The sequence below is a fragment of the Diplotaxodon limnothrissa genome, linkage group LG18 (genome assembly GCF_057381915.1).
Source record: "Diplotaxodon limnothrissa isolate DT_005_m linkage group LG18, D_limnothrissa_male_GT1.1, whole genome shotgun sequence".
NCBI lineage: Eukaryota > Metazoa > Chordata > Actinopteri > Cichliformes > Cichlidae > Diplotaxodon > Diplotaxodon limnothrissa.
The window spans coordinates 17,999,658-18,016,113 of record NC_140613.1 but is presented as its reverse complement, the minus strand read 5'-3'; the positions used below and the strand labels follow the sequence as shown (position 1 = coordinate 18,016,113).

The following is a 16,456-nucleotide window of genomic DNA, read 5'->3' as shown; positions in this document are numbered from 1 at the left end:
CACTGCGTTTGCATATATCAGCATCTTGTCCTCTGTCCTGTTTTTTCTGTTCTCTGGGATGATTTTTTAATTTATTTTTTTTCCTTTTCACCTCTCGTCTGAACTCCAGCGCAGGCAGTGGAGATTAGCCGCACCACAGTTCACAGCTGGTCCTCTGGCAGCCATATTAGGACGAACACACAGACAAGGTTTCAGCCTACGCTGGTGAATCGAGCTTTTTTTTTTTCACCCAATAATGATTGACCATGTCAGGATACAGAGTGACGTACTGCGCAGTAGGAGTGGCACTGATGAAAAGAGTCTTCCTGACAACACTCACCAGGTCCTACAGTTTCCTATGCTCTCAGTGGCACCCTGTTTCTCCTTCAGTCCCATCTGGTCTGACTGACAATGTAATGAATCTTTTTTTCTTTCCCTCCCTCCCTCCCTCTTCTCTGTCTCTCATTTTTTTTTTTGGACAAACATTTTGAACTGTACATCGGCAAATACTGTATAAGATTGCAATATAGCTGTAGTTAAGCAACACATGAAGAAGTCTATGTACAAACAAGTTGGCTTTTTCTTTATTTCTGAAATAATGGTTAGTAAAGTAGGCCTACTGAGAGGTTTCTTTTTTGTTCTCCCCCCCTCCTTCTTTTATTTTCTTTGCTTTGCTTTTCTTTTTTCTTGCTCTGGCATCGTTTCTTGTGGTGTAACTGAAAATTTCAGTGCAAGACAGTCAGTGGGAAACTGCACTGACGGTAATTGGCGGTCGGGCATAATTCTGTGCGTCATGTGATCCTTGTTCTCGGCCACGGCGCTGAGCTTTGCCATGTTAGCTGCTGTGCTGAGTCAACGTGTGGTTCTGCAAGGACACAAAAAGAAAGAGGGAAAACATTATGATGGCATACACCGCAAAAACAGAAATCCAAAAAAAAAAAAAAAAAATCCTTCCCCTTCATTAAAAAGACATAACAAAACCTCCTTATATGGCTGTAGATGTTCTCAAAGCTTACAGTTCTGTTTAAATTCGATGATCCAGACATGAGCACTGCCGTGTGGTCATCTCAATGTTTGAATATCATCGTCATTCCCTTCTAATTAACTTGCAAGGAAGTCAAATCGGTCTGTAGATCAATAGTAGTCAGCTTTGGGCCCATACCACAGTTAAATCTCAGACACATAAGACCACTGACCGATAACATCCCACCCTGCCTGTCCAATCAAAAGCGAATCCATAACAACACACTGACAGACCCGATGGAATATCATCCTTGGAGTTCTGTCTGTCCGCTGACTACGTGCATTAAGCATGCTGTAAATGTACCCCCAAAAAAGGAATACTTCACACGCAGATAAGGCCTCAGAAGATTTGATCCTCCACACTTCTGTAAGTCTCTAACTGTGCACAATTCACTATGACAGGATAACAAGCTGACAATATCGCACTGTTGTGCTGTATCTTCCAAAATTATGCAAGCACACACACAGACCGTCGAGAGTGGTTGTAGTGTTGCAGCTGTGCCAGGTTCTTTAAAGGGAGTGTGGACCAGGGGGTGTGTAACTGGTGTCCCTGGTGGGCTGAATCCAGGTCATCTTTTGAAGTGACTGCTAATCCCTTTAATGCAAACTACATGCCCCACTTGCTGTGCTCTGTTTAAAACACAGCCTTGGACTCTCTAAACTGGCATGGACTAGACACACCTGTCACAGAGACATCACTACGCATGCATGCACAAATACACACATCCGCCGCACACTCGGTACACACATACATTTTACCCTACACATAGGCACGGAAATGTGTAATCAAAGTATGTGAAATTACACTACTTTTACTGCTTAACTAGCCTTTCAAATACAACCGAAAATGAGTAGCGCAACCTCAGTCTGAAGGTTTACCAAAGCAGTCACCTTCAGTGGTGCAGAATCCCTCGGGCAGCAGTAGGGAGCAACTATTAGCCCCCTTGCATTCATTCCTTCCCTCTTTACCCTTTCGGCTGCCTCCATATAAAGCATTTAAACGCCTCGACAGCTTTCCTTTCAGCTAGGACGATTACTTCCCGACAGGTGGGGTAATAAGCTGTTTGACGGGGAACAGGATTGTGACCCCCGTACGGGTTAGTGTAGCTCACCTGGGCCCTGCGCTCCCTTTTTTAAAGAGAGGCGGCTCCGGACAGCTCCTCTGCTTCCATCTTTCCTCTCTTGCTGAAATAAAGCTCCTTTAAGTGAGTCTGGGAGGAGACTCCCCATGGGATGCTCTCTCTCTCTCTCTCTCTCTCTCTCTCTTTCTCCTCACCTCACCTCCTCCCCCTCCTCACACTCCACCAACCCCCTACCCCCCGGTGAAGACATCCTTGGCGTTGCTGAGGAGGGACAGGAGCACGGCAACCTTATTAATGAATGCGGCCCATTACCCGTCAGCCTGGCTCCTCAGCGACTCCCAGAAGCCCCTGCAGTACGTGACTTCAAATGGCAGGATATTGACACGGGGAGAGCAAAGCGGCTAGAACTGAGTGTGTGTGTGTGTGTGTGTGTGTATGTGAAAGAGAGAGAAACACAGAGAGAAAATTTGTGCTCAACTGAGTGTGCATGCCTTTGTGTGAGTGTGCCAGTGCGTCTAGGTGTGTGTGTGTGTGTGTCTGTGGACCCCAAAGGAATGTAGCTCCTTGGATATAATGTAGGGCTCGTAACAGCTATTAGAGGGGAAAATAACCCCTCTGGGGAATGGCTCCCCCCTCTGCATGTCCCAGCTCTGTCTGACACACACTGCATTCTACCTTTTCCTTAAACATGCCAGGAGTTTTCTCACTGAGGGCTTTCTCAAGGACGGTGTTAAACGACTTCAGTGGCTGTGGCAGCCATGCAGACTAAAGGGAAATAGAGGAAAAGAGGGAGGGAGGAATAAAAAAAACATTAAAAGAAAATGAAACTGATACCTTTATCTCTGTGGATACTGAACTCTGCAGAGTAGCTATAAACTGTTCTGTGTACGAGTGCGGAAGGTGGTAAAAGGGAGGGAGAGTGAAAATTCACTTTCCTGTCTTCATCCTTGTCAAGTTCTTCGAGTGCCTCGGCGCAAGTGTTGGATAAGTAAAATACCCACGGTGCGCTTCAACAAATGTCACGTTACATAGAAAATCGCATTATTCACATCAAAATGACCAAAATGTCCACTGCCCTAGGAAGGAGGATGTCACTAATGGTGTCACACTAGAATCACTGCAATTTAGGATTAGATGCCCTCCATTAAGCCTTTTAGCTCTCATCTTAACTCCCTCCTTCAATGCCATCCTATTCCCCCTGAAACTCTGCCATTCCCCTTATCATCCATTTCCTTCCCTTATATCCAACCCTTAATCTCCTCCTCGATCCTTTCAACCACCTGCTGGCCACACAGGCCTGCTGCAGGGCCCAGTTACCAGCAGTGTTCAGGTAAACCATAGCAGTCAATTCTCCACTAAATTAAATTTTGCACTGATCAATAATGCGCACCCGCTTCTCCCTTATGAGCACTGGCTGCACTGGCTCGGAGCGAGCCTCTTCCTCCTCTCCCGTTCTCTCACCGACTCCCCGCCACCGTTAAACCACCACTTTCATCTTATTACATCACCTTACTGCAACGCCCTCAGGGGTAGTGGAAGAGAAGGGAGAACACCTGGCAGGGGTCTTGTGTACCCATGCAAACAGGTGCAACATGTCTTAGGAATTTAACGCGGCTGCAAAGAAGGAGAGAGCGAGGGGAAAATATGGGGAACGATTGGGGAAGAGCGGAGACCGGGAAAGAGCAAGCAGGCTAGGGAGCTGATTTATTAACTAATCATTCTTTATGTCGTTCCCCATTGCTCTGGTCTCCATCGATAGCACCCGGTCTCCAGTGAGGCAACAGAGGTGCATCTCTTACATCAGCTCTGCAGAGGAAGGCCAGTGGACTAGCAGACACGTTCTCCCTTTCATCTGATCTTGCCGTATTAAAGACAATCTTCAGATTGCCCAACATCACAGAGAGAGGATGTAAAGCTTAATCACAAAGCTAACAATGTTTGATTAGCATAATGTTAATACCTGCTGAGCACATGTTAAGTACATTGTATCTGCTCTTCTACCTGGTGTTATCCGGCATGTAACATTAAACCCGGGCTTTATTGAGTGGTTAGAGAGCTGAGCGAACAATAATGACTTTATAAGCTATGGCCTATTTAAGGCTTCTTAAACAAATAAAACATTGTGCAGCGTTGACTAGTGAATAGACCAGAATCTGTCGCATTATGCCACCCTCAAAAAACAAGTGTTGAAAATGTAACTGACCTGTAATTAAATGGCTTAACTGCTGCTATAAGCTACAATCGTAAGAAGTTTATGATAAAGTCACATTTACACTAGCAGCATAATTACTATATTAGTAATCCATACAAAGGTAGGAAGAAATGCAGCTAGAGTATGATAATGTTACTCACTTTTGATTTTTAGTAAAGGAAGCTCTAACAAAAAGAAATAAAGTAGAGTTAGAGTCTTGGAGTTAGAACATTTCTTTACATGATTGGAGATGCTGGTGTGACAGCAATCCATAAATCAAACTTACTTACAGTGGAGATTAAAGATCAGATTAAAGAAACTGTTTATTTCAAGAGTTCAGCACATCCATGTAACACCTGCAGCCCAAGTTCCTTTTTTTATTTATCTATGATGAAATATTTAAAAAGCTAATCAAAACTATAAACGCCGCCCTCCCGAAGCTCCGAATGAAAGCCTCTGCCTTTACATCACATGCCTGGCATGCAGTAAGTCTGCATAGCCGCATCTGGAGCACGGGGACGACGCACAAAACCACTGAGACCTACGCATACCCGTAGTCATCACTCAGGAATTTAATTAAGGCATAAGAGAGAATGTCACCGAACGATACTAAAACAAAGAACCTGCATTCGTTTCTGCAGCCTCCACATTGTAGACTGACTTGAAGGAATTTAATCACTTAGTTATTTAGGCTCATTTATGTTTGCGTAACGACCGAAAGATGTACAGCGGCCTTCGATCAGTAATGGCCGCTCTGTTTCTCTGGTGATTTTTTGCGGTTGCAATTCATGCTTTGCTGCCACGTAAAATGTTTTCTCGCTGTTCAAAACTACTGTGGGGAGTTTTGTTTTTTGTTTTTTGATTTTCGGATTATGTGATGGTTTCAATTACTTCTATCATTGTAAGTATTCTTCCCTTATGACTTGGATGTAAATTAAAATACTATTTCAGTATTTAAGGCAGATAACCTAAGTATGAAGAATGCTTACATGATGTACATACTGTGAATGCCTGCTTTTGAAACCTTAATAAAAATATGAATTAAAAAAACAAACAAAACTACTGTGGGGATAGACAGGAGCGTTGCATTCCTTCTTGATCTTTAATGGTGTGCTGAACTCGGCCCAGTATTGACTCAGTCCTCCCTTTGTGCATTCTCTGCTGTTGACCAGTCCACTGAGGGAGTAATCCCTTCCTGCTTTGACCTGAGGCCAGGCTTACTGCTGGCTAGTTTAGCCAATGAAGAACACAATCAAATAAATAAATAATACAGCGGTTGGCATTCTCCACAGTCATCACTTATCAGGCCGTAGGGAGGGTTGACCCCAAACACTGTTATGCCACAACCGGCCTGGTCTCCTTGGTAACAGACTGCCTTGTTTGAAGCGAGGTGCTCGGGGAGTCATAGTCATACAGTAACAGCAAAACGCTAGGGTGGAGTTGACAACAGCAATGGATTTCAGCGTCTTCCACGTGAGTCATTTCCACACCGAACAGTTGTAAAAATATATAATAAATCCATAATGTTCAAAAAAAGCTTTGATTAGATGTCTAACTACCCCAACCAAATACTTCTGAGGTGTAACTGGAGATGACTGACCACCCTTTTTTGCGAGCTGGTGCTTTGTAGCTCCAAATGATACTCATTACCCTGTCTAAGTAGACAAGTGAATGGTACTAGAAACACACTATGCAGTGATCCCGCTGTTTGACTGAGGTAGCAAAACAACTGCACAACTGCTGTGTTATTATGGGGCCTCATTAAGTGAGGAGAGAGTGGGAGACGGGGAGAGGGGAGAGAGGAAAAGCAATAGAAAGAGGGCCAGCAAGAGGCAGAAAAAGAGAGAACGAAAAAAAAAAACACAAGAGAGCGATACAAACTGTATTCTGAGGTGATAGCAACACACAGATGCCTTTCCAGCCAAAATGAAGACTATGACTAAAGAACCCAATTAAGGGCTTTCTTAGGGGAGCCATCTTGGGAGGGGGATGGGTCTTCCTGGGACATGAGCCCTGGGCTACATCCTCTAATTAGACAGAGCGAGGGGGGAGGATCTCTGCCTGTCACTAGGAGGGAGATGGGGTCCATGGGGTTCCACATGTCAGTCCCAGAAACAAAACACAATTACTTTCACATTTAACCACTTCAGTCAGGGACAGACTTTGACTAGGGATACTACAGAGCACCCCCCCCACCTCTCCAGCGCCGCTGCAGTAGATATGCCACTTCACAAATGCAGCAATTTATTTGAGGACTATATTTTCTCTTGCACTTCCACGCTTTCACACGAAGGCGACAGTCGAGCTGCGCTCTCCTGTTTTCCTCGCCAAAATAGAGGAGCGGATCGCAAAATAAACTTTTAATTGACCCACAATTGGTGCCATTCAGCCTGCTTTTCCAGAGCTGAAGAGTCAAATTACTTGGCTGTTATGATGTGCGAATATGAAATTCGAGGGGGGAATAATTGTTCTAATGCTGTTTATTTTGGCCTCTGTTGCATTTTGTTAACATCAACAGCATAACAGACACTTGAAAAATCAGATCACCACGGAGAGTAAATTAAACCTGTAGTGAGTTTCCTGGGAAGCGCTTGAAATGGTATTTTATCAAAGTTGCTGGAAAAAGTCAACTAAGAAAAGTAAAGGAGACATGTTTGAGGGAGAGATCCGGTGATGGATTCTAGCACAGTACACCAAGCGTCTCCTCTTTTGTTTGGATTTAACTTTCCCCAGTGGTGCAACAGAGGAAAAAGGAAAAAAAAAAGAGTGGCTCAAAGGCTTCTGGGAGTTTTTGTCATGTCTCCCTCCAGACATTGTGTTTGCATGCACATATCAGACCCTGGGAGAGATGGAGACAAAGACAAATACATACAGCACGCACGCAGATGTATACACACAAACATACTCTTGCACCAAGAAAAAGAATATCCTCCTAGGATCATTAGGTCTGTCATGCTGTCTAATTCTGATCCACCTACAAAACTAGAACACCAGTGATTCATCACGAGTCGTCTAAGAGAGTTTATGTCCCCGTTTACAGTGCAGAGCCGTGTGTGTACAGTGTAATTACAAATACGCTAAAATATTAATGATGGCACCTCACAAAAGCCACCGTTACTTTCTTCCTAATTCCTTGTTCTTTTATTTTGTAGTGCAACTTTTTTTGAAATGGTGACAGGATGCGGAGCACCTGGGGTGATGAAGAAGAAAACAAGTTGTCATATGAAAGGAAATATATATAAATATATATGCAACTTCCAAAAGCGTGAAGAGCTGTCACACTTGGCAGATCAAGATATTCAGAGAAAATTTGGTGTTTGAGCACCACTTAGGGACAAACACATGAAGCTTTACTTCTTTTTTTTGCCGCACGTTTGGGACTCGGGGCAGTTAGGGCATTTTTTCGGGGCATATTTTAAAATTCATGAGGCAAAAAAAAAGAAAGAAAGAATAACTTCTGGGGAATTGGGTCTCTGTGCTTCAGACTGAAGAATGCTTCATGAAAAGGAAGGAGGGAAATAAAACCCAAAAATATTGTTTTTGCTTTTTTTTTTTTTAAAGATCCATCACTCAGAGAATCAACTCCAGACATTTGCTGCATTGTAATGCGCAAAGCATACACTGCGCTGATTTCTTTGGCAACAATTATTTCCATCTAATACAGCTACCCCCTTCTTCTCACTCGGTGTCCATCAGTCCCCTTTTTCTCCCTATTTTCTATCCTGGACACATGTTATGACATACATAGCTGTTTACAATGACCTGGTGACCGCAAAGCCTATAAATATGCTTAATTAAAACAGCAGAATTGGACACAGCTTGGCAATAATGGGTATCACACGGGGAGAGGAGAATCTCATTTGTGTGGGGAAGTAGAACATGATGCAGATGTGCTCTTGTCACTTTCAGCACTCATTAAGGCCAGGGAGCTTTGAATTGTCTTTGAAGGAATCCTTTTAAAAGACACTCCAATTAAGGTATGTGTCCTGCGGGCGTCTGAGGAGAGAGGGAGAAGTCATGCAGCATCTCAGTCCTTCCACTCCTCCGTCGATCACGGCGCGACTTAACACATGACTTAAAATCTCATGTCACTTCCAAGGAATGATAATGAAACTGGAGGATGGAAGGAGCAGAGACAACCCCAGCTTAAAAGGAACAAGGGAGTCTCACGCAGAAAATGTCATCTTGACTGTTGTGTAACTTCAGCCTCATTGTCTTGTCTATGGAGAAATTGAGATCATTGGGAGAGAATCCTATGATTGCAGCCCTCCAGTATACTGTGGTACGAGAGCTGAACTTGTCCGTTTCTTCACAAACGAACTGCACTCGGAGAAATGTCAGATTTAAGCTGTGGCTAATACTGCGCATCCATCAGTTAATGAATCTGGCTAATTAATCCAGCCTAGCAGCATTGTCAGTGGCTCTGTTCTTTCTGCAATGTGAAAAGCTACTGTATCCGACGGCAACATGAAGGGGAAAGGAAGTTCATTATCAAGTTTCACATTGCAATATGGCCTTTATTAGAACCCAGGGACATTTTTTTTTTGTCTCAAACGGGGACGCTAGCAACGGGAAGACAGTGGATTTTATTTTGGTGGGAGTGTATTCTGAAGTGAAGCTATGTCTGTTTGTTGCTCAAGGGGTGGGCAGAAGTTGAGGGTCAGAGAGAGCAGAGCACAGCCAGCCTCCTTGCCCTCCCTATCAGCACTTCATGAAATATCTAGACTGCTCCATATTTGAGGGAAAGGGATGCGCAGGGTGCAGGCTGTGTGAGTTTGTGATGGTAGAGGGGAGTCCTCCGGAGATCTTCGAAGGGAAGGATGGTCTATGCGTCTCACAGCTTATTTTTGTGAGAGAAATTGAGAAATGGAGGGAAGGTGAAGAAGAGAAAGAGAGATTATTCTCCATTGGAATATGGATTCTGGGGCACACAGGCCCAGGAGTCAGTCAATCTGGCCGGTCTGAGGGGGGTGGCTGGGCGGGGGGTCCTAGGAGGGCTGATTAGACGGATGCTCTCCCATCATCCATCTCGACAGGCTGGCGAAAATTGGCTAGCCCCTTGCAGGGTAGAGTTCACAGGGGGAGGTGGTGGGGGGATGATGTGGAGTGGTGCGCTGGATACCTGTCACAGCCTTTGGTCTGTTTCCGGATCTCAGCAGCAAATTAATAAAATATCTTTCCTGCTTCCCTTTACCTGCCGTGGCAGCTCTCCCTCTCGCCGCTCCTTCTCCCAGCTTGCACCGGCCCTTTGACCCCTCCGACTACTGTGAGAGATGAGGAGCCCAGGCAGCCAGTGAGTGGGCCAGAGTGTCAGGGAGAAATAGGGAGAAACTCCAAACTCAAGACCCGGCGAAGAGAGAGAGCTCTCGCTGCTGGAAGACAGCTCCACTTCTGACAGACTGACAAACGACTGCCCTGTGTCAGTGAGACATTTTGAAGTGTGATGCATGGGAAATGGCAACCGCAAACAAACAGCAACTAAAAAACAAGCCTCCAACCTGCACTCTTTGTAAGGTTTTAACTGGGCGATGCAGCAATTCCAACATTTACTGAATCAATTTTTAGCATGCTAATATAAAAATGTGAAAAAATAGCTTGAAGATACGAGCTGGCCGTGGCATGTATACAAAAAAAGTCGCTGTTTTTGCATAAGAAAGCAGTGCACATATTTGTATCTATATGTGCTCCGTATATGTTTGAGACTGTGAGCATGCAGAGACATGGGACTGCCTTGAGAGCATGGCACATGTTGAGCATAATGATCGTCTTATCCCCCAAGCTCGTTCCTGCTCTCCTTTCATAACCCTCTGTTTCACAAGAGAGTGCCATAGGTCTTTCATGTTCTGCTCTTGTCTCTTCACACAGAGTAAAACAATATAATCATGCATGAAACATCACCTCCGGGAGGTGGAGATCACTTCATTCCAAAAAATGTCAGACAAAAAAAAAAAAAGTAGGAAAACATCCCCAGGTTATTTGAGATTGTTTACAGGTACCTGCTACAACCCTCGCTATATAGAGAACATTTGTACCAATGAGAGATGAAAATGTGATAAATAGCAGAGCTTGAAGTGAATGAAAGGCTTCCACATTGGCAGTTTGGTGGAGTGCGAGCCTTGTTAAATAATCTTCTCTGCAGTGGAGTTGCATGTCAGTAGATCAGGCCTTGTTTTATTCATGTTTGTATGCTCAAATGACCAGCAGATAATGATTGCATTCACCTTCCTCCTGGCAGACGCACACCTCTGCGTTTACAACCTGAATCTCAATATGAAAATCATTGCCGATCAATTGCCAGCCGAGCCCTGGATATTTCCACCAGCTACCCGGCTAATACATGGCGCAGCTAATCCAAGTTTCAAATAGATGCACATAGAGGATATGGTCAGGGGCTACTGGCTTCTCTTAGCACTTTAAGGTGAATTAAAATACTTTAAGTGATTACGCTGAACACGGTGTTCTTTTAAGACCGCTCATATTTTAATGATTTCGTTTCAAAAAGGTAAGAGATAAAATGTGGATATGAGAAGTGTGCCATGTGTATGATAAAGAATCCCCCAAACAAAACAGAGCTGCTTGAAAGCACCTCCACAGTGAAATAATATAATAAGGTTTGTTTCATTTTTTCAGGTTCTCCAAGGACCATGGAAAAAGATTGCTAGAAAATGGATTATCTCTCTAACATTGCGAGTTCATAAGTCCAACTACTAACTTTGTTGAAGGGCAGATACGGTCTCCCAGAGGACAAAGCTCATATTTAGCCACGAGGCCTCCTCTGTGATTAGAAGGGGAGATGCAGGCATATTGACTCAACTGTGTTTTTGCCTCTGCACCGTATGTAATTACCTCTTCAAAAACGAACATTCCACTAATCCTCTAATTCCAGATATTTTAGTGCTCTGCTGGTCTAATAAGCAAATCAAATCATATCTGCACATCACAAATGAGTTTTGGAAACGGACTGAAATAATTCCTTCTGAGTCTCTCATCCCAGCCGGGATGGAGGGGGATAACCAGAGTGCTGTGAGCGGTGTTTAGTGTTTGTTAAGCTGCCATGTGTGATTAGCAGTCACAGTTTCTGCTAGAGGCCCCTTCAGCTCCCCCCGGCCCAAGGCTCACCTGTAACTCTGTCTGGAAGAAGAACTTCTGCGGGCACTGTGAGCAGTCATAGATCTTATCCTCCTGTCCGTGGGCAGAGAAGATGTGCTGCTGGAGCTTATTGGCCTGGACAAACACTGCTCACATACATGAGAAGGTAGGGGGGGTGTCAAAGGGTAGAGAAGAAATTGATAAATATTAGCATACATTAGCTTACACGCTGCAAGATTAAGACTTGTTTTTTTTCTGCTTCTTCTTCTTATTGATGGGGCTAAATTAAAGAAAGATGTCGCTTCCATCAAGGCAACGTCCTGAGTGCTTTAGCCCGAATAAAAATCAAAAGCAGACTATGTCAAATGGCAAGAAAAATAAGTTAATCACAAACAAATGCATGCGCTATGAGTCCCCCAAAAACAACAGAGAACAATTTAGGTGTTAAAAGTAAAACTGCAGTGGTCATACGCATGGCGCCACAGCTAGCGGATGCATAATGTTTTGAGAATAACAACGGTCTTTATTTAGCGCTACTGTGGGGACAACAAGCCGGAAAATAAACAACCGCAAAAATTGGCATGGCTTCAAGTGCAAAACATGGCCTCCATTAGTCTACATCGCTAATTATATTGACAATATAAATATTCATGGTGTTGCGCTATTTATTCATGCAGACTACATTCACCATCATGGAAACACACAACTTGCTGGTACTTAAAACATATACCGTACATTTGTGCTTTAATTAAGCCACAGTCCACGCTGAGACGCCAAGGGGGACGCAACTGTGTGCGTCTTGAGTGTATGTGTCTGGCACGTGTGTGTGTGTCTGGATTCTCTAAGGAGCACTTCAAACATGCCGTTTGTTATCCCAGACCCTTGTGCTTTAAGGATGGCTGCCTAATCTCAAAGGTCTGGATGCTCTGGAAAAGTTAGCATGTGGGGGCTTCATTTGAATTTCTTACAGCTCGAAATAACTTTTCTTCTAATGCATGCACTGAGAGCCACAAGGAGAAAGAGGGGTGGGGGAGCAAAGCCACAAAAGGTGAAGTGTCTGCTGGCGATTGCTTTGGGGAGGTTGCTGCAACCCCCTTGGCGAGGCTCCGCAACTTCAGCGTGTCCCAGTTTGAGCTCACGTGAGAGCCGGGTTATTAATTACTGAGTCATATAGACTTGAGACGCATCGAATGCCACACGCCTGACCTGGGAAATAAAAGTTTAGATCCAAAGCAGACGCAGTGCTGCGATGCCTTACGACTGCTAATGCCTGGGTGACAGCTGTCTCTGGAACACGGCAGCATGTTAAACCAGAAATGAACAAACCTCCTCTAATTGACAAACAACTCCATGGTCCATTTCTGAAACTAATGGCTGCGGCGATATGAGGATAAACATAACTGCGGCTACACGGCTGCTTTTACAGTCGGGTTACAAAATATTACCGCTCAAGGTTAAGGCCTCGGCTATCATGCACATTTGTGCCTCTTTTATGCTCCAAAAACGATGACAATTTTCTTTGTGGGGAATACACAGCTTGGAAAGGAAAAATAATGTGCTGATAAACAATAGCCTATTTCTTTAGCTGTGTTTTGTCTGCATATACTGTACAGAAACAGGTCACAGCAGCTGCAGGAAGCCTTCATTATGTCTTTGGCTAGAGGAGGAAAAAGTCAATACAGCAAAAATAAAAATGGATTTGAGACTTGGGGGGCCTTCAAATACTGTACAATAGGGCCAAACACAACTGAGATGTCAAGTTAGCTGTTTCTTGCTATTTACATGCATCTCTGGTCCACTTCCAGTAAGAGTTACATTTAATCAGCAGCGCATTTATCAATTTATAGCTTGGCAGTCACTTACACACAAGTGGGAAGTGACAGTTGATTTAAAGCACCGGGGGCCTGAAATGTTTTAATGCCAGTGTAAGTCCAATAAATACTTTTCTGCTAATTTATATATGTTTGTTTTTGACATTTTTAAAGGCTCGGGCTGTATTTATGTTTACTAAAGATGATTGCAAGAATCAGCAATCACTAATATTTACTGTGGTAAACATTTAATTAACAGCAGGGTTCAAATTTGGAGTCCTTTGTCTTCGTCGTTGTTTTTCAAATTAGCATGCAACGTGTAATAAAGGGATAAGCTGAAATGGGCAATGGGGGGACATTGCATTGGCATTTGGCAGCATGAGTCAGATATAAAATATGCCATTGCATTGCCCATTTAGAGGAGGAACACAGGCATGTCTTTCTAGAGGGTTAAAATGAGGACATAGAAAAACAAGGAAGAAATAATCCAAAACCACATCCAAACAGGATCAGTGGCTGCCCATTGTGTCTCTCCCTGCTGAGTATGAGCGAGGGAGAGAGAGAGGGAGGGAGCGAGAGAGGGAAAGAGAGAACTTTGTGGAGTTTGTTGGCTGTGGAGTCGGAGCAGAGCTGAACAGAGCGCTGAGCCGGGTTGGGCGTCAGGGGTGTCAGGGCTGAGGGGGCTGAGGGGCCAAGGTCTCCTCGCTGTGGGGGATATTAAGCCCTCTGATTAGATCTCAGGGGCCGCCCATGGCAGACGTCTCCTTTACTACAGGCCCCAGCTCATCTTTATTTTGGCAGGGTGGTGCTCTCTGCAGGCTGCACTGCACCAATACTGAGCTGTTTGTGCAGAGAGGAAAAATAAGTTTATCCTTCCCCCCCTCTTTTTCCTTTTTCCTTTATTTATTCATCTAGCTTACACGTACTGGTTCCTGCTTAATCCAAGGGTTCACAATGCAGAGGCCGATACGAGAGTTTCGAGGCAACACAAATAAGTCGGCCGCGCGAGTTGATATGGAGCCGATAACTGCGAAATTTCGGGAAAAGGCTAAGCCCGTGTGTTTTATTTGTTTTTGGTGGTAAGATGTCATAATTCTAACATCAAGCACCAGCGCAAACATGCGCAGCAACTAAACACAAAAAAAACTAATTAAACTACTGTAGTTGTCAGACTCGTGTGGATTCTAAAGCAGCGCCTCCTCTAGTTTTTTTAAGTTTCTACTTCACGCTGTGACATAAGTAAAAGAAAAGTGTATACGTATACACACACGTACAGACACACACGCGCGCACACACATACACAGGACTTTCATCAGGCACACTTTCTTCTGTTTTGTTTGTCTTAAGCACATATTCCCAATCACAATTTCCACACCAGCCCTCGCTACTGCTCCTAAGGGTGCAGGCAGACACTTCTAGCTGCAGGCTCCCCCACTTCTGAAACCTGTCAAATCTGTCCTGGGAGAGTCAGCCTCTCTCTCATCATCCAGGGGCTTATGGACCTCTCTCCATTTACCCTCCCTCCCCTACACAGTTCTCTTTTCCTCCTCCACTTCCCTCCTTTCATCTCACATCCAAACTTGCCAGTTGCAACCTTCTCAGTTTCCTCTAAGTTTGTCTCCTTTTCTCTTCTATTTTGTCTCTCCTCATCCACCATCGACAACTTACTTCCCCCCCGCTCCATACTTCTGCTCCGGTCTGTTTTGTGCTAGGTTTTTTTTTTTTTTTTGTCCTCTCGCCATTCCCATTGGTGTGGATTGAGAGTAATCAGGTGTGTCAAAGAATGACATTCATTCTCTACCTCCCGTTGCGTTTTTCAGGTCGCATGGGGGTAGATCAAACTAAAACATGGGCATCACGGGGGGATGATCTTTTAAACAAAGAGTAACCTTGTTAATCAAGCGGACTCAATAACCCAGGAACTACTACCTCCACCACCTAGTTTGATCAAAGTTTTGCTTTCATGTTCATGTTCCAATCATTATACCTAAAATGGGAATCCTTTTAATATGCAAATATGGATTTAAAATGGTGCAAACAAAAATGGTTGATTTTAGAAAGCGTTCTCTGAAAACAAAACAGTTTTAATGACCAGAAGTAAAAAGTACTTCAGTCTATTTGGTAATACACTTAAGTATTGTTTTAAAGTGTTTCGATGTGAATATAACCGTTTCATTTACCATTATCACTTGATATCTGTATATTACAACTTTATGTATGAATCACCGGATAATCTTGTTATATGTTAATGCACTACCTTAAACTAACAGTTAAAATTAGCTCTACTTTGGACAAGTATGTTGCAACATATGTATAAGAACTCATTCATAAATGTACATAATAGCTGTTTTTTTTGTTTGTTTTTTTACCTTTTTGCAATTTTTGTACTACATTTTTCTGATAACACTGAAGTACTTTTTATTTACTTTAAAGTACTTTTGTGTGGTACTTTTTAGTAGAAAACTATTTTTTTTACATCATTACTGCCTCAACAATGCAACAAAAGTACTAAAGTGCAAAAGTTAAATGGCTTCTATGGTTTCCATTAAGTGTCAGTAAAACACAAAGAAATATATAGAAAACATTATTTTGTTTTTTGCTGCTTAAATTTACTGGTATCTTAACTTAATATGTATGTTCTATCGATGAAAAGTTGTAATTAACTTTTTCTACTACTCTGTGTAGTGATAAAAAATCCAAAAAAGTCCATGAAATGAAGCACATAAAAAAACGAACTTAGTGCATATTATCTGACAATATACTGTAAGTAGAGTTATGTTAGGGTGTTAAACAAGTGTTTTTTCTTTACTTTATGTCAAGCTCAGCTTGAAGAGATACATTCAGCTGTTTAGCCAATCTCTCAACTGCTCCTTTTTCTCCAAGTGCTCTGACTTCAGTCTGCCTGTCCCCTGCATCCCCAACAGAGGGAGGCCTTTCCGTTCATCCCATACTCTCCACAGCCTTCCTTCCCCGCTACCATAGGCCTTCGCCCATCTGTCTGTCTGCACTGCGACCGCTGTCCTGAGGGTGTACTCTGTCTCTCCCTCCTCCCCTCTCCCTCCCAGCATCCCTCTCTCTCATGCGCCGTGATCGATATGGACGCAGAGGGAGAGGGGGGACCTGTCTGTCAAAGCCGGCGGTGGAAAATGAAGGCTCAGATGAAGGAGGCATGCTCTGTATATTAAATGCCCAGACCCCTGTGAGGGGTAGGAGGAGGAGGAGGGGGGGGGGGGGGGGGGGTTCGGGGTGGGGAAATATCAATAGGCCTCTCCTAAAAGAGA

General features: G+C 43.7%; 1 protein-coding gene across 3 annotated transcripts in view; it reads right to left on the bottom strand.

Annotated features, from left to right (window-relative positions):
• Positions 1 to 464: 464 nt before the first annotated feature.
• LOC146613402 (zinc finger protein 521-like) overlaps positions 465 to 16,456 on the bottom strand; it is an 88,496-nt gene continuing 72,504 nt past the window's right edge. For all 3 annotated transcript variants that reach the window (XM_085378269.1, XM_085378271.1, XM_085378270.1), the window contains 2 exons: positions 11,395 to 11,510; positions 465 to 844 (listed from right to left, as the gene is read on the bottom strand). In XM_085378269.1, the coding sequence (XP_085234395.1) occupies positions 815 to 844; positions 11,395 to 11,510 (146 nt within the window). In that variant the 3' untranslated portion in view covers positions 465 to 814. The remainder of the gene's footprint in view (positions 845 to 11,394; positions 11,511 to 16,456) is intronic.